The sequence below is a fragment of the Oncorhynchus clarkii genome, chromosome 13, assembly GCF_045791955.1.
Source record: "Oncorhynchus clarkii lewisi isolate Uvic-CL-2024 chromosome 13, UVic_Ocla_1.0, whole genome shotgun sequence".
NCBI lineage: Eukaryota > Metazoa > Chordata > Actinopteri > Salmoniformes > Salmonidae > Oncorhynchus > Oncorhynchus clarkii.
The window spans coordinates 26953420-26971096 of NC_092159.1; the positions used below are offsets into that span (position 1 = coordinate 26953420).

Here is a 17677-nt window from a genome sequence, read left to right on the forward strand (position 1 = left end):
ATGTGTTTACACTTTTATAATGGCTTTCATGAATAGGCTAAACATGTATAAATAGTTAAGGGTCTACATACTATTCATATGACTATTTCATCATTTACATTGAAATGAGGTATTTCAAATCATTTATAAAGGATTAAAACGCATTTATAATGGCTTAATCATGAAAGTTATGTATAACCAAAAAATGCTGGTCATATTCTGTCTGGTCCATGTGCAGGGCTGCCCAACCCTGTTCCTGGAGAGCTACCCTCTTGTAGGTTTTTCGCTCCAACCGCAGTTGTAAACTGACCCAATTCAGCTTATCAACCACCTAATTGTTATAAATAGGATGGGCTAGATTATGGTTGGCGCAAAAACCTACAGGACGATACCTTTCCACGAACAACGTTGAGCATCTCTTTAAGATATGAAGGTTTGGAATGAGGAGGTGATGTTGAGCAATGCCGTTGAAGCTTGTGCATTCAACATTATTAGCACTTCATAGCACAGCATGCCATTAGAGTAGATGAGGGTAGCTACATTTTGGAAACCAGTGGAGGGGTCGAGTGCAAAACGGAAAAAGAGTAGACACACGGATTGTTTTGAGCAAATAATGTTTGTGCTTGGTCTCCAGTCAGATTACACTAGCGGTCTCACCGTAGAGGAACTGGGAGCACTGTGCATAGCCCTCCTCCATCTCCTCGCACTTGTCTGCATGTCACTGTAGGTGGTGGCGAACACAGCAGCCCCGGACTCCACCAGGAACTTACACACCTGCACATTGTTACAGGAGGCCGCACAGTGCAGTGGAGTCCTGGGAGAGAGAGAGAGACACGGAGAGGTAGAGTGAGGTAGAAATGGAAGAACGAAAGGGAAGGAGGTAGAGAGGAGGGCAGAGGGAGAAGGAGATAAGAGAGGGAACAAGGTGGGAGAGTTGGAGGAGATAAGAGCAAGAGGAGGGGTGAGGGAGAGAAGGAGGGAAGAGATAAAAAAAAAACTAACTAATAATAGTGGGCGACTGGATAACATCATCCACATGAAAACATTGGATGTGACGTGCTACTGGTTGATGGGGGTGACAACAGCTTTTATAAAGCTACTGTAAATTGACAACAACCACTATAAAGTTACTGTAAAGGGACAACGGCAACTAAAGTGACAATGGGCACTGTAAAGTGACAATGGCTCACCAGCCATCGCTGTCGGCAGCGTTGGCGTTAACGCCAAACTGCACCAGGAACTTGACGATCTCGGTGTGGCCGGCGCAGACGGCGTTGTGCAGGGCTGTGATGCCCTCGTCATTGGGCAGGCTGGGGTCATCCACCTATAAGGCGGAAAGTTAATAGGCTTCAAGACATTCCCTAGAAAAGGTCAGTTATCGATCTTTACCCCTTACGGTGGATGTTAGGATTTGGGGAGGGATTAGCTGGTCTTAGATCTGTCCCCTAAGGGCAACATGGTTGAGGTTAGGATTTGGGTAGGTTTTAGCAGGTCCTATAACTGTGCCTAAGGGCAACTTCTAAGCTAAGCATTTTGACGGCCATTGACCAGCATTTCTTGTTGCTTAAGAGTACTACCTAAGCATTACTTGCAGCGGCATTGCAAAGCCTTTGCTTATGGGATGTCTGCGTGGAAGAGCCGCCTGAGGTTATCCAGTCTGTGGTATTAACATTGAAACAGATGAAATTAGCAGGGCTAATGATGTAAAACTCACATCACTGAGAATCTGACCAACAGCCCTTTGACTCCTCACCCCCATTTTCTTCCCAACGCTATACTATCTCTTCAATTAAAAGGAGTGGGACTACTCACGTCATAGATGACCCTCTGCACCAGATCATACTCGCCCTCCAGAGATGAGTCCAGCAGCAGGGCCAGGGGGCTAAACTTGACCCGCATGCCGTGGTCGATGCGCTCCGAGCCGACCTTCCGTAGGTTGGTCCTCTTGCCCTGCAGGAGTGGCGTGAGGGGTGTAGATGCTTCACAATTACAATATAAATGCAGTGACATCTGCTAGCTATGGTCATCGAAATTGTTAAAAGGTTTTAAAATGAATTATAATAAGTGCAACAGTTGGACAATGGATAAAGATCCTCCAAACTTAGAAATTGTATTATCCATCAGATATCGACTACATTATAGCACATAAAATATGTTACTGGCTCAGACAAATAATGACTGCAGTTCAGGGACTTTGGTGGAAATGCAGGTATTCAATTTGTCCAATATAAACATTTTAATATTGTGTCAGGTATTTTTTTTGGTGTGTGTTAAAAATATGTGCATCATATGCAGAAATACACTGGATGTACTTGCATATATGACACATTAACATAAAGGGGTGGAACAGGACTGCTTCATTAATTACTGTTGTCACATTCTCTTGCATAATTCAACAAGTGTGTCAATAGCAGGATACCCTCGGATAAAAAAATAAACACGCTTCGCTTTAGAATACACCTATATAAACATACTTTACATTGCGAAATCGGACATAATATCACTATAATCCGAGTGTTCGTTTTCGGGAAGTTGCTTTATTTCAGGGAAATCTAATTCGCTAACATTTTGTTATCTTTTTTCCTCAACTGGATTAAATTATTACTTTTCAATTCCACAAAAAAATTAACACCCATCAAAATAAAGTTATATTTATTCGCTTTCTTGTGATGTAAGTGACGAGACTGTTAAATCCCAGACGAAGCTTTAGCGTTCTTATAGTCAACAGAAAGCCAATGATGACCATTGAGCCCATTTCAGCCATACCGGGGTATGTTTGACAGGTCAATACAAATATTTCCGCAGTCGTAATGTTATCGGGAAAAAATTACAGGCACAAGCAAGAGTATGAAAGAGACGCAGGAGTAAAATGAAAACCATCAATCCAACTAGATTTAAGTGACAAGTAGGGCTGTGGCGGTCATGAAATGTTGTGAGCCAGTTGTCATTCAAAAGACTACCGGTTTCACGGTAACTGACAGTTAATTTAACAAACATGTTGAGCATCTCCAGGCCTCCAAGCATACAACCCGCTGATGTGCGCCTTTGGAACATCTACATTTCTTTTTGTTAAGTCTAAGAAATCTATTTAATATACACTATCACAATAAATCCATTATTTATTTTAGGCAGGTCTAAAACATTATGATTATGAAGAAAATGTATTTCAGAAGAACAGAATGATTTGACCTAGGTACATTATTTGGCTATACGCCATAGGCTAGTTCATTTAGCAAACAAGATATGTTTATAATTCCTGTGCTATTATTTTATACAGTATTACATGGTTTTATAGTAATAAGAATAGAATTTAACTTAGTGCGCCTTTGGAAAGTATTCAGACCCCTTGACTATTTCCAAATTTTTTTATGTTACAGCCTTATTCTAAAATTGATAAAATATTATTTTTCCCCTCAGCAATCTACATGCAATAATGACAAAGCGAAAAGTGTTTTTAGAAATTGTTGCCAATTTATTTGAAAAAAAATGAACACATTTACATAAGTATTCAGACCAGGGAATAGGAGACTAGCCAGGATCGAGGGAAAGATGAATGGAGCAAAATACAGAGAGATCCTTGTTGAAAACCTGCTCCAGTGCACTCAGGACCTCAGACCGGGGCGAAGGTTCACCTTTCAACAGGTCAACGACCCTAAGCACACAGCCAAGACAACACAGGAGTGGCTTCTGGACAAGTCTCTGAATGTCTTTGAGTGGCCCAGCCAGCCAGAGCCCGGACTTGAACCCAATCGAACATGTCTGGAGAGATCTGAAAAATAGCTGTGCAGCAACGCTCACCATTCAACCTAACAGAGCTTGAGAGGATCTGCAAAGATGAATAGGAGAAAATCCCCAAATACAGGTGTGCCATGCTTTTATACCCAAGAAGACTCGAGGCTGTAATCGCTGCCAAAGGTGCTTTAACAAAATACAGTGTAAAGTGTCTGAATACTTATGTAAATATTTTTTCAATGTCATTATGGGGTATTGCATGTAGATTGATGAGAAAGGGGAAACAAATGTAGTCCATCTTAGAATAAGGCTGTAAAGTAACAAAATGTGGAAAAAGTCAAGGGGTCAGAATAGTTCCGAATGCACTGTTGCTGAATAAAACAAAGGATATTTTTCCTATTCCGGAGCGAGTGGCTTTGTTGAGTGTAAAAGTGACAATTTGAAACAGGTCCTATACACTAGATTTAGAGTTATTTGATAACTTTAGTTGTGATGATGGGGTGCATGATGCGACTGTAGGCTATTGATGATTAAAGTCGCAAATAAAAGCTTGCGCTCTGTTCCTTGCCTCAGACTGCACATGCTGTCCTCGCATCAAGCGATCATATTTTCACCCATCAATTTAGTCTTGACTAATACAGTACCAGTCAAACGTTTGGACACACCTACTCATTCCAGGGTTTTTCTTTATTTGTACTATTTTCTACATTGTAGAATAATAAAGTCATCAAAACTATCAAATAACACATATGGAATCATGTAGTAACCAAAAAAGTGTTAAACAAATCAAAATATATTTTACTTTATGTAAAATTAGTATCGATTTAGAATGATTTGCCCCTTATCAAATGGCCAGGAACAGGGGCAAAAAACATCTGCTCTCGAATAGTGAATGGAGGCCGCTTTCCTGCCATGGCGGACTGGTAGGCTACTCCAGATTTATAGTGGAGCATGTGCTTAATATGAGCAGCTGAAAATAAATATAGTAGCAGTATCCTCTTCAGTGGCAACCATCAAAACCCTGCTTTCACACTGGATTACATATAGAAAAGTCTGGGCTTATAAGAACACGCATTTCATATACAGGCCCACATAAGCTCTAATTTGCATATTGGGGTTTTGAAAAAATCATCACCTCAGAAAAAGCGCTGTCCATTTTGTTGCGTTAGGCTTTGAAACAACATCCACAATGACCATGTTTTCCAGTGAGTTTCAAGCTGTTGTTGAACTTCTTTCTTCAAATTGATCAATCACAGTGCAGTGAGTTTGAAAAACATGATACTGTTCTGATAAATGTTTGATGTGATTTTCAATTGCATTTATGTCCGAGTGGTTAGACTAGAGGGACAATAGAGCGCTGAGTACCAGGCGAGTTGGGTACAACCAACGCATGTCCAGAGTGCATAAAAGGAGATTACCTTGACTCAACGGTTACATGGAATTTTACTGCGGTCATGACTCATGACTGCCGGTGTGGAGGTTATATGGTCACCGCAACAGCCATACATACTGGCAAGTGGATTTTACACCCTTCAAACACAGATGACTGAAAAAGACAGATCCTCTGGTGGGCGTATATGTTGTATACAGTTGAAGTCGGAAATGTACATACACTTAGGTTGGAGTCATTAAAACTCGTTTCTCAACCACTCCACAAATTTATTATTAACAAACTATAGTTTTGGCAAGTGTCACGCCCTGGTCGAGGTATTTTGTGTTTATCTTCATTTATTTGGTCAGGCCAGGGTGTGGCATGGGTTTTTGTATGTGGTGTGTTTTGTCCTGGGGTTTTGTTAGGTATTGGGTTTGTGGCTTAGTAGGGTTATCTAGTTAAGTCTATGGCTGTCTGAAGTGGTTCTCAATCAGAGGCAGGTGTTTATCGTTGTCTCTGATTGGGAACCATATTTAGGCAGCCATATTCTTTGGGTGTTTTGTGGGTGATTGTCCTTAGTGTCCTTATGTCCGTGTTTTTGAGCACGAGAATTAGGCTGTTTCGGTTTTCGTTACGTTTATTGTTTTGTAGTTTTTGTATTAATTCGTGTTTACGTTGTGTTATTAAACATGGATCGAAATCTACACGCTGCATTTTGGTCCGATCCTTGCTACACCTCCTCGTCCGAGGAAGAGATAGAACAAAGCCGTTACAGAATCACCCACCACAAAAGGACCAAGCAGTGTGTCAACAGGCAGGAGCAGCCCAAAGAGGAGATGCGCAATAAGGATTTCTGGACATGGGAGGAAATCCTCGACGGGAGAGGACCCTGGGCTAAACCAGGGGAGTGTAGCCGCCCAAAGGTGCAGCAGGAGAAGAGGCAACAGGAGCAGCCCAAAGAGGAGGACAGTATGGACTATACTTCTTGGGAGGAGATAGACAGGTGGGCGGTCGACCCAGGGAGAGTGCCGGAGCCTGCCTGGGATTCGATGGAGCAGTGCGCGGAAGGTTATCGGAGAATGGAGTTGGCAAAGCAAGCACGGCGGCGCGGACGGAAGCCCGAGAGTCAGCCCCAAAAATGTCTTGGGGGGGGGGGGGGGCTAACAGGGAGTATGGCTACGCCAGGTAGGAGACCTGCGCAAACTCCCTGTGCTTACCGGGGGGCTAGAGAGACCGGGCAGGCACCGTGTTATGCTGTGGTGCGCACGGTGTCTCCAGTGCGGGTGCATAGCCCGGTGCGGTACATTCCAGCTCCGCGTATCGGCCGGGCTAGAGTGAGCATCGAGCCAAGTGCCATGAAGCCGGCTCTACGCATCTGGTCCCCAGTGCGTCTCCTTGGGCCGGCTTACATGGCACCAGCCTTGCGCTCGGTGTCTCCGGTTCGCCTGCATAGCCCAGTGCGGGCTATTCTACCTCGCCGCACTGGCAGGGCGACCGTGAGGATTCAACCAGGTAAGGTTGGGCAGGCTCGGTGCTCAAGAGCTCCAGTGCGCCTGCACGGTCCGGTCTACCCAGTACCACCTCCACACCCCAGCCCTCCGGTAGCAGCTCCCCGCACCAGGCTTCCTGTGCGTGTCCTCAGCCCAGTACCACCAGTGCCAGCACCACGCATCAGGCCTACAGTGCGCGTAGCCTGTCCAGCGCTGCCAGAGCCTTCCTCCTCTTCAGCGCTGCCGGAGTCTCCCGCCTATCTAGCGCTGTCAGAGCCTTCCTCCTCTACAGCGCTGCCGGAGTCTCCCGCCTGTTCAGAACTGCCAGTCTGCAAGGAGCTGCCAGTCTGCAAGGAGCTGCCAGTCTGCAAGGAGCTGCCAGTCTGCATGGAGCTGCCAGTCTGCAAGGAGCTGCCAGTCTGCATGGAGCTGCCAGTCTGCATAGAGCTGCCAGTCTGCAAGGAGCCGCCAGAGCTGCCAGTCTGCAAGGAGCCGCCAGGGCCGCCAGTCAGCATGGAACAGCCAGGGCCGCCAGTCAGCATGGAGCAGCCAGAGCCGCCAGTCAGCATGGAGCAGCCAGTGTCGCCAGTCAGCATGGAGCAGCCAGTCAGCATGGAGCATCCAGAGCAGCCAGTCCGCATGGAGCATCCAGAGCAGCCAGTCCGCATGGAGCAGCCAGAGCAGCCAGTCCGCATGGAGCAGCCAGAGCAGCCAGTCCGCATGGAGCAGCCAGAGCAGCCAGTCCGCATGGAGCAGCCAGAGCAGCCAGTCCGCATGGAGCAGCCAGAGCTGCCAGTCAGCATGGAGCAGCCAGTCAGCATGGAGCAGCCAGAGCAGCCAGTCAGCATGGAGCAGCCAGATCTGCCAGTCATCCAGACTCTTCCAGATCTGCCAGTCATCCAGACTCTTCCAGATCTGCCAGTCAGCCAGACTCTTCCAGATCTGCCAGTCAGCCAGACTCTTCCAGATCTGCCAGACTCTTCCAGATCTGCCAGACTCTTCCAGATCTGCCAGTCAGCCAGACTCTTCCAGATCTGCCAGTCAGCCAGACTCTTCCAGATCTGCCAGTCAGCCAGACTCTTCCAGATCTGCCAGTCAGCCAGACTCTTCCAGATCTGCCAGTCAACCAGACTCTTCCAGATCTGCCAGTCAACCAGACTCTTCCAGATCTGCCAGTCAACCAGACTCTTCCAGATCCGCCAGTCAGCCAGGATCTGCCAGAACCACCAGCCAGCCAGGATCTGCCGGATCCAACTACCTGCCTGAGCTTCCTCTCAGTGCTGAGCTTCTTCTCAGTCCCGAGCTTCTTCTCAGTCCCGAGCTACCCCTCAGTCCCGAGCTGCCCCTCAGTCCCGAGCTGCCCCTCAGTCCAGTGGGGTTCTGGGTGAGGACTACTAGGCCATGGTCGGCGGCGAGGGTGGACTATCCAGGGACGCGAGGAGGAGGGACTAAGACATTGATAGAGTGGGGTCCACGTCCCGCGCCGGAGCCGCCACCATGGACAGATGCCCACCCGGACCCTCCCTATTGTTTTGATGTGCGTCCGGGAGTCCGCACCTTAGGGGGGAGGTTCTGTCACGCCCTGGTCGAGGTATTTTGTGTTTATCTTCATTTATTTGGTCAGGCCAGGGTGTGGCATGGGTTTTTGTATGTGGTGTGTTTTGTCCTGGGGTTTTGTTAGGTATTGGGTTTGTGGCTTAGTAGGGTTATCTAGTTAAGTCTATGGCTGTCTGAAGTGGTTCTCAATCAGAGGCAGGTGTTTATCGTCGTCTCTGATTGGGAACCATATTTAGGCAGCCATATTCTTTGGGTGTTTTGTGGGTGATTGTCCTTAGTGTCCTTATGTCCGTGTTCCGTGTTTTTGAGCACGAGAATTAGGCTGTTTCGGTTTTCGTTACGTTTATTGTTTTGTAGTTTTTGTATTAATTCGTGTTTACGTTGTGTTATTAAACATGGATCGAAATCTACACGCTGCATTTTGGTCCGATCCTTGCTACACCTCCTCGTCCGAGGAAGAGATAGAAGAAAGCCGTTACAGCAAGTCGGTTAGGACATCTACTTTGTGTATGACACAAGTCATTTTTTCAACAATTGTTTACAGACAGATTATTTCACTTATAATTTACTGCATTACAATTCCAGTGGGTCAGAAGTGTACATACACTAAGTTGAATGTGCCTTTAAACAGCTTGGACAATTCCAGAAAATGATGTAGTCGATTTACAAGCTTCTGATAGGCTAATTGACATCATTTGAGTAAATTGGAGGTGTACCTGTGGATGTATTTCAAGGCCTTCAAACTCAGTGCCTCTTTGCTTGACATCATGGGACAATCTAAAGAAATCAGCCAAGACCTCAGAAAAAAATTGTAGACCTCCACAAGTCTGGTTCATACTTGGGAGCAATTTCCAAATGCTTGAAGGTACCACGTTCATCCGGTACAAACAATAGTACGCAAGTATTAACACCATGGGACCATGCAGCCGTCATATCGCTCAGGAAGGAGACGCGTTCTGTCTCCTAGAGATGAACGTACTTTGGCGTGAAAAGTGCAAATCAATCCCAGAACAACAGCAAAGGATCTTGTGAAGATAATGGAGGAAACAGGTACAAAAGTATCAATATCCACAGTAAAACTAGTCCTATATCGACATAACTTGAAAGGCCGCTCAGCAAGGAAGATGCCACTGCTCCAAAACCACCATAAAAAAGCAATTTTGCAACCGCACATGGGGACAAAGATCGTACTTTTTGGAGAAATGTCCTCTGGTCTGATGAAACAAAAATAGAACTGTTTGGCCATAATGGCCATCGTTATGTTATGAGGAAAAAGGGAAAGGCTTGCAAGCCGAAGAACACCATCCCAATTGTGAAGCACAGGGGTTGCAGCATCATGTTGTGGGAGTGCTTTGCTGCAGGAGGGACTGGTGCACTTCACAAAATAGATGGCATCATGAGGAAAGACAATTATGTGGCTATATTGAAGCAACATCTCAAGACATCAGTCAGGAAGTTAAAGCTTGGTCACAAATGGGTCTTCCAAATGGACAATGACCCCAAGCAAAGTTGTGACAAAATGGCTGAAGGACAACAAAGTCAAGGTATTGGAGTGGCCATCACAAAGCCCTGAGCTCAATCCTAATAGACAATGTGTGGGCAGAACTGAAAAAGCATGTGTGAGCAAGTAGGCCTACAAACCTGACTCCGTTACACCAGCTCTGTCAGGAGGGATGGGCCAAAAGTCATCCAACTTATTGTGGGAAGCTTGTAGAAGGCTACCCGAAACATTTGACCCAAGTTAAACAATTTAAAGGCAATGCTGCCAAATACTAATTGAGTGTATGTAAACTTCTGACCACTGGGAATGTGATGAAAGAAATAAAGCTGAAATAAATCACTCTACTATTATTCTGACATTTCACATTCTTAAAATAAAGTGGTGATCCTAACTGACCTAAGACAGGGAATTTTTACTAGGATTAAATGTCAGGAATTGTGAAAAACTGAATGTATAAATGTATTTGGCTAAGGTGTATGTAAACTTCTGACTGTATGTCACACAAACAATACATTAATCTAAATGGTTTCCCAATAATAAATATCTCACCATCCATGTACCCCAATATCCATACCAGCACAACTTTTAGTATGTTTGGCTAAAACATGACCTCATACTATATAGTATGCTAGTATGGGGTATTTGGTGTGGCTTACATACCGGAGGCAGAGTCACCTGTCCCGTGACCTCCGGAGCCTTCATGTTGAGGGTGTCCTCCCCCAGGTCCTGCTCCCCTGCGCTGGGGTATGGAGGGGGGTGGGTACTCCTCCAAGTAGGCTTCTGGCTGATGGGGGGGGGCGGGTGGCAGGGATCTGGCTCCTCTTCCTCCAGCAACATGGTGTGGCTGGAGGAGGAAGAGGGCTCTGGGATGGGCGAGCGGGGGGGCACCTGTGCATCTTCCTCGGTCTCAGCGAGGGACGCTGCAGCGGTGAAAACTTGGGACGTACCAGTGCAGTCTGGGGCTCCACCGGCACTGGCCCCCTCCTTCCATGTTCCTCCACCTTCACCCTCGTAGGGAGACGCCACACCAGTCTCCATGGCGGCCAGTGTGGTCTTCTGGTAGAGAAGCTTCTGGATGTTGGGCCCCGCGGGGCCCTCAGGCTCTGTGATGGAGCTGCGCTTCTTGAGGGGTCGCGGGGCATGGTGCAGCCGACGGCGCAGGGCTTCCAGGTCGGCGTCGCTGGGGTGCCGGTGAGGGTGCGAGATGAAGGGGAGGAGCTTGGTGGGGCTGAAGGGACGAGGGGCCCGCTCCGTCTCCTGGCCCCACTGGCTCTCAGGTGCCAGAGACGCCAGGCCGGGACCCCCCTGGTCCACCTCGAAATCTCCGGCCCCCAAATAGGTGGAGTCCTGGAGGAGCGACTGCTGCCCCCCACTGCCTGAGATGAGTGGTTTTCCATACATTATCAGAGAGAGAGTGAATGGTCAATCTAGCATGCTAACACAATAACATATTTTAAAAGAGTATTTTCCAAAACAATAACAGAAAATGCAGAATGATTTTAACAAATTACTCAGTTTAGTAACATGGTAAAGATCCAGGAGTCACAGGAGTAGCCAAGACACGACAGTAGCCCATGGCTCCTTCTCTCACCTCTGGGCTGCGTGCGTGTCAGAGTGCCCCCGCCTGTCCTGGGCTGTTGGGTGTACATGGAGTAGATGGAGGAGGCAGCCACCGTCTGTAGCTTCTGGAGGACAGGCACTGCCGCTGTGGACTCTGGAGGATCCGGGGTGAAGGGGCGCACCGTAGCCGACGGAGGAGCCTCCTGCTTGGGTGGCAGAGGCAGGGTGTGGCTGTGGATGGGCGGAGGTGCACACAGATGGAGGGAGGCGGACGGTTTTGCCTTGCCCGGGAAGGTGCCCGTGCTGAAGGGCGGTTTGCCGAAGGTCGGGGCTTGGTAGGGATAGGAGGTGGCACCTTGCCGAGAGCCTTACCACCCGCCTATCAAGTCAAGAAGACCGTAACATACATAGTATGATGAAAATTAAATGCATAATAATATAACTGCAACAATGTCAGTTAACAGATGGTTTTATCCAATGCAACTGTTCAAACACAAATCCAGTATGTGGGCCATGAGGGAATCAAACCTACAAATGGTGTTGCAAGTACAAAGCTCCAACCAAAAAACAACCCTGTATATCAAAAATACGTTGAAGCTGCTTCATTGGCTAATCGGGCATTTATGGAAAAGCTAAAAATACAAATGGAAAGCAGAATAATCTATATCTCTGACCACATTCTCTGTGGGTCTGTGATCATTTCTAGGAAGGATGGAAGTCGGGTAGGGAGGAACATAGCAAGGGAGCATCTTTTAAGTATACTGTATGAACGTTCCTAAAAATGCTTCTGAAAATCAGTGCAGTACCTGGGTATCCCTCAAGAGGTCCTCGCTGCTCGGATTGTTCTGTGAGTGGACGGGAGCCGGGGCGTCAAACATAGAAATGTGACGCCCCTTTTGGTCCTTGAGGGTCTCGGCGTCTCCTGCAACCACAGAGGAAATCACATCAGAACATTATCTGAACCATATGACATTTACATTATTAAAACCAAATGACATAACATTATCCAAACCATATGACGTCCACATAAGAACGTCCACCAAACATAATCAAGATGGTCAGCACCATATACACGTCACAATCACTGTAACCTGGAGGCAGTCTTTATTTTGAATATATTCCCAGCATCAGTTTAATAAAACACTATACTACACCTGACATTCATTTCTAAATTAATGAAATATGGCTTTAGCAAGAATTCCCTTCATTAATTCAAAATTGCACAAATTTCTATTAGTATTTGTTCATCATGCAGTGGAACTGACCCCAACCTTGTTTCCGAGCCAAGTCGAGGGAAGATGGTTACCTGAGCCCTGTGAGGAGAGGCTGGACATGCGAGGCAGAGTTGAGGACATGCCATGATGACTGCCGCTGGACTGAAAACCTGTCGGAGCTGGGAGAAGTGTTAACACATGGAAAGAGCACTTGAATTGCAAAGGCAGATATACACAATCTACTACTACTACACAGTTACACACATGCACACTAACACAGCCACAAGCGCACAATCACAATTGAACACACACAAAGTAAAATCATCCATAACGAAAAACAACATTCTTACCTGGGTAGGGTTTAAGCGGTCTAGGAGGGGCCTTCATGGAGGAGTCTGGCATGGGTAAGGTGATGGTGACGTCGGGGTAGGCAGGCTTGATCAGCAGCTCCTGTTGGCTGGGCACCGGAGGCCCTGGGGCCGCAGTGGAGGACAGGATGTAAGGACCCACGGCCGCCACCCTGGAAGGGCCACATGGCAGCAGGGCCTGGCTCTTTGTGGGGACCTGGAGAGAATGTTTGGGTAACACGTTATCTAAAGTTAGCAGGTATGACACTTTATTAGTTGTTATTAGCATGTATGAGCCTTTATAAAATCTTATTATGAGCCTTATATGTTATGTCACCCTATGTAGGCCAGGGATGGGCAACTGGCGGCCCGCGGATCACTTTCCATTAAAAAATTATAATAAATAGAATTATAAATGTTTTTAGGAACTCAATGGGGGTCTCAACTATCTGCTGTCAAGAGGGGGCTGCTAAAATGTTTTACTTGCAACAAAATGTCACTTCGTGCCCCCCAAAGTATGGATGTGGGTATTCAGACCCTTGAGCCTCTGTGGACCCTCGTGATTAGTTCCGATTTTCTGTGGCCCCCACCCCCATCAAAGTTGCCCATCCCTGATGTAGGGATGCAGTAGTAAAATATTACTCCTGCACACATCACATTTATCTCATGGACAGTGAGGTCTTGCATCCATAGCTCCGTCTATGAATTGGAGTGGTGATACATTTCCCTGGCCCCATTCCTAAGCTTCGTTTCAAAAAATGTGGGGCTGATGTGGTCCACTGCCCTAAGGGAACAATAAAGCTTTTGAACATCGACTTGACTCACGGGCAAGTTCGCCTTCTGCTGTAGCGCTGCCTTCTTCTTCCACAGGCGTTCGCGGAGTTCGGCCACTCGCTTGTCCATGGTGGCCACCTCCAGGTTGCGCTTGCTCAGGCTCTCACGCTGCTGTTGCAGCTTGGCACTCTGGTCCTGGTTCAGCTTATTCCTCAGCTTAAATCGGGGGGAGAAGGGAGAAAGAGCTAGAGTCAGCTTTATGTGTGTATAGCGATTTTCCTACTACTGAGCCCAACTAAGCCGAGCCAAACCAATCTCTACTAAGTTTGCCTGGTTACATATCCACCATAGTTGCTGGAACCGTGCTGAAAAGGACCGTGTAAAAAGAAAACTTCAGAGCCAGCAGTTTTGTTCTGGGGGTATACACTATATATACACACAAAAGTATGTGGACACCCCTTCAAATTAGTGGATTCGGCTATTTAGGCAACTGACAGGTGCATAAAATTGCTGACAGGTGCATAGAATTGAGCACACAGCCATATATAAAAATCGTCTGTCCTTGGTTGCAACACACTACCGAGTTACAAACTGCCTCTGGAAGCAACGTCAGCACAATAACTGTTCGTTGGAAGCTTCATGAAATTGGTTTCCATTGCCGAGCAGCTGCACACAAGCTTAAGATTACCATGCGCAATGCCAAGTGTCGGCTGGAGTGGTGTAAAGCTTGCCACCACTGGTATCTGGAGCAGTGGAAACGCGTTCTCTGGAGTGATGAATCACGCTTCAACATCTGGCGGTCCGACCAATGAATCTTGGTTTGGCAGATGCCAGGAGAACAATACCTGCCTGAATGCATAGTGCCAACTGTAAAGTCTGTTGGAGGAAGAATAATGGTCTGGGGCTCTTTTTCATGTTTCGGACTAGGCCCCTTAGTTCCAGTGAAGGGAAATCTTAATGCTACAGCATACAATGACAATCTAGACAATTCTGTGCTACCAACTTTGTAGCAACAGTTTGGGGAAGGCCATTTCCTGTTTCAGCATGGCAATGCCCCCATGCTCAATGCGAGGACCATACAGAAATGGTTTGTCGAGATCGGTGTGGAAGAACTTGACTGGCCTGCCCAGAGCCATGACCTCAACCTCATCGAACACCTTTGGGAATTGGAATGCCGACTGTGAACCAGGCCTAATCACCCAACATCAGTGCTGTGGTTATGATGTTATTTTGCAGAGTCTACCTGTAAATGCCACAAAAATAAACTTCTGTGGAAGCAGACAAATCTGATCACACACACGCAAATCAACAAACACACGCAAGCACAGAGAGACAGACATTTATTTATTAATTTATTTATTAACCTTTATTTAACTAGGCAAGTCAGTTAAGAACAAATCCTTATTTTCAATGACGGCCCTGTTCAGGGGCAGAACGACAGATTTTTTACCTTGTCAGCTCAGGGATTCAATCTTGCAACCTTACGGTTAACTAGTCCAACACTCTAACCACCTGCCTCACGAGGAGCCTGCCTGTTACGCGAATGCAGTAAGAAGCCAAGGTAAGTTGCTAGCTATCATTAAACTTATCTTATTAAACACAATCAATCAATCATAATCACTAGTTATAACTACACATGGTTAAAGATATTACTAGTTTACCTAGCGTGTCCTGCGTTGCATATAATCGATGCGGTACGTGTACCTAACCACAAACCTCAATGCCTTTCTTAAAATCAATACACAGAAGTATATATTTTTAAACCTGCATATTTAGCTAAAAGAAATCCAGGTTAGCAGGCAATATTAACCAGGTGAAATTGTGTCACTTCACTTGTGTTCATTGCACACAGAGTCAGGGCATATGCAACAGTTTGGGCCGCCTGGCTCGTTGCGAACTAATTTGGCAGAATTTTTACGTAATTATGACATAACATTGAAGGTTGTACAATGTAACAGCAATATTTAGACTTAGGGATGCCACCCATTAGATAAAATACGGAACGTTTCCTTATTTCACAAAAAGAATAAACGTTTTGTTTTCAAAATGGTAGTTTCCGGATTCAACCATATGAATGACCTAAGGCTCGTATTTCGGTGTTATTATGTTATAACTAGGTCTATGATTTGATAGAGCAGTCTGACTGAGCGACGGTAAGCACCAGCAGGCTCGTAAGCATTCATTCAAACAGCACTTTCATGCGTTTTGCCAGCAGCTCTTTGATGTGCTTAAAGCATTGAGCTGTTTATGACTTCAAGCGTATCAACTCCCGAGATTAGGCTGGTGTAACCGATGTGAAATGGCTGGCTAGTTAGCGGGGTGCACGCTAATAGTGTTTCAAACGTCACTCGCTCTGAGACTTGGAGTAGTTGTTCCCCTTGCTCTGCAAGGGCCGCGGCTTTTGTGGAGCGATGGGTAACGATGCTTCGAGTGTGGCTGTTGTCGATGTGTTCCTGGTTCGAGCCCAGGTAGCGGCGAGGAGAGGGATGGAAGCTATACTGTTAAACTGGCAATACTAAAGTGCCTATAAGAACATCCAATAGTCAAAGGTATATGAAATACAAATGGTATAGAGAGAAATAGTCCTATAATTCCAATAATAACTACAACCTAAAACTTCTTACCTGGGAATATTGAAGAATCATGTTAAAAGGAACCACCAGCTTTCATCTGTTCTCATGTTCTCAGCAAGGACCTTAAACGTTAGCTTTCTTACATGGCACATATTGCACTTTTACTTTCTTCTCCAACACTTTTGTTTTTGCATTATTTAAACCAAATTGAACATGTTTCATTATTTATTTGAGGCTAAATTGATTTTATTGATGTATAATATTAAGTTAAAATAAGTGTTCATTCAGTATTGTTGTAATTGTCATTATTACAAATAAATAAATACATTTTTTTTTTTAATTAAAAAAAAATGGTCAGATTAATCGGTATCGGCTTTTTTTGGTCCTCCAATAAGCGGTATCGGCGTTGAAAAATCATAATCGGTCAACCTCTAATAGAAATAGATGTTGTTGGGAGTTGGGAGACCTGGAGAGACCCGGTCAGTCAATTACTAATAATCTTAGTAAAGAATTCATCTTCAACACGCAATCTGTGGATTCTATTAAAGGAGATAGATTCGAATGGTATGTTAAACATCACCGCATATTTGAAAGATATATGGCACGTAGAAATCAGAAGAGGGTGGCCAGCAGAGATGGGTGGGATAGGCTGAGGGTTGTAATGTGGAATTGGAGACAAATGGGAGTAAAGTTGCTGGGCGGGGGACAGCATGATCGTCAAAGATACATTTTTTTCTAAACTTTTTAAGAAACGTTTAAGTTTGAATAACACTGAGGGGCAACGTTGTTACATCGAATGCCGTTTGCCTGAGGCTGATGCCGCGCACGTTTTGTACATGTGTACACATGCATATACACACACTTGCATTCAAACTCACACACGTGCACATACACACACACATTTAAATATGGGAGGGCAGGGTCTTGGATGGTTGAGGGGCAGCTCTTGGGGAACTGTGGATCTTGGAGGGCTGGTGGCCTGGCAGTTGGGAGCTTGGGGCGGTGGCTGATAGGTCGCTGGTTCGGATCCCCGTTTTTGACCTTGTGGGAGAGCTGTCGACATGCTCTTGAGCAGGATGTTGAAGCTGGTTGCTTCTGTGGGTCGCAATGGATGGGAGTCTGTTACATGACTGAAAGTAATGTAAATGTTGAGCTGTTTCTCTGCAAGGAGATAAGTTTTAATATTCAAATGTTTATTTTTGTAAATTATATAATAATACAAAATAAAACAAAATATGTTGTCTAGTGTCAAACTTTCTCTTGCAGGAAGTGAACAGAGATATATCCTTTATGTAATTAATTAATGCTTATATCGATCTGATGACATTCATAGTAACTCATCATCACATTCTTTAACATTCTGCATGCAATGCATAGGCCTAGTGATTATAATATAGCTCATCGCAATATAACACAGTCGGTGTGTTACATGAATAATCATGCGTAGTCTCTTGATAAGCCTTGTATTCTTCAATACAACAATTATATTTCCATGTTGAGTGCAAAAGCTAAAAGCTAGTCAGATGGATAACTACAACACTTGAATTTGGAATTTCAGTTTCTACATTTCCTGACACT

The 17677-nt window shown here is 45.5% G+C and overlaps 1 protein-coding gene across 1 annotated transcript; it reads right to left on the minus strand.

Moving 5' to 3' along the window:
- Nucleotides 1-618: 618 nt before the first annotated feature.
- LOC139423527 (apoptosis-stimulating of p53 protein 2-like) lies at nucleotides 619-16171 on the minus strand. The gene is made up of 12 exons (XM_071175128.1): nucleotides 16151-16171; nucleotides 13578-13742; nucleotides 13395-13415; nucleotides 12756-12951; nucleotides 12498-12575; nucleotides 11998-12113; nucleotides 11445-11570; nucleotides 11223-11394; nucleotides 10292-11007; nucleotides 1792-1929; nucleotides 1170-1303; nucleotides 619-793 (listed from the first exon to the last, which is right to left on the minus strand). Exons 1-12 carry the CDS (start codon nucleotides 16169-16171, stop codon nucleotides 619-621), a joined length of 2058 nt encoding a protein of 685 aa, XP_071031229.1.
- Nucleotides 16172-17677: the final 1506 nt, after the last annotated feature.

Coding starts and splice junctions, on each gene's coding strand:
- LOC139423527 (XM_071175128.1), bottom strand. CDS start 16,171: ATGATTCTTCAATATTCCCAG. Junction 11,008..11,222: donor GACACGCACGCAGCCCAGAG/GTGAGAGAAGGA, acceptor CACTCATCTCAG/GCAGTGGGGGGCAGCAGTCG. Junction 1,930..10,291: donor GACAGGTGACTCTGCCTCCG/GTATGTAAGCCA, acceptor CCACTCCTGCAG/GGCAAGAGGACCAACCTACG.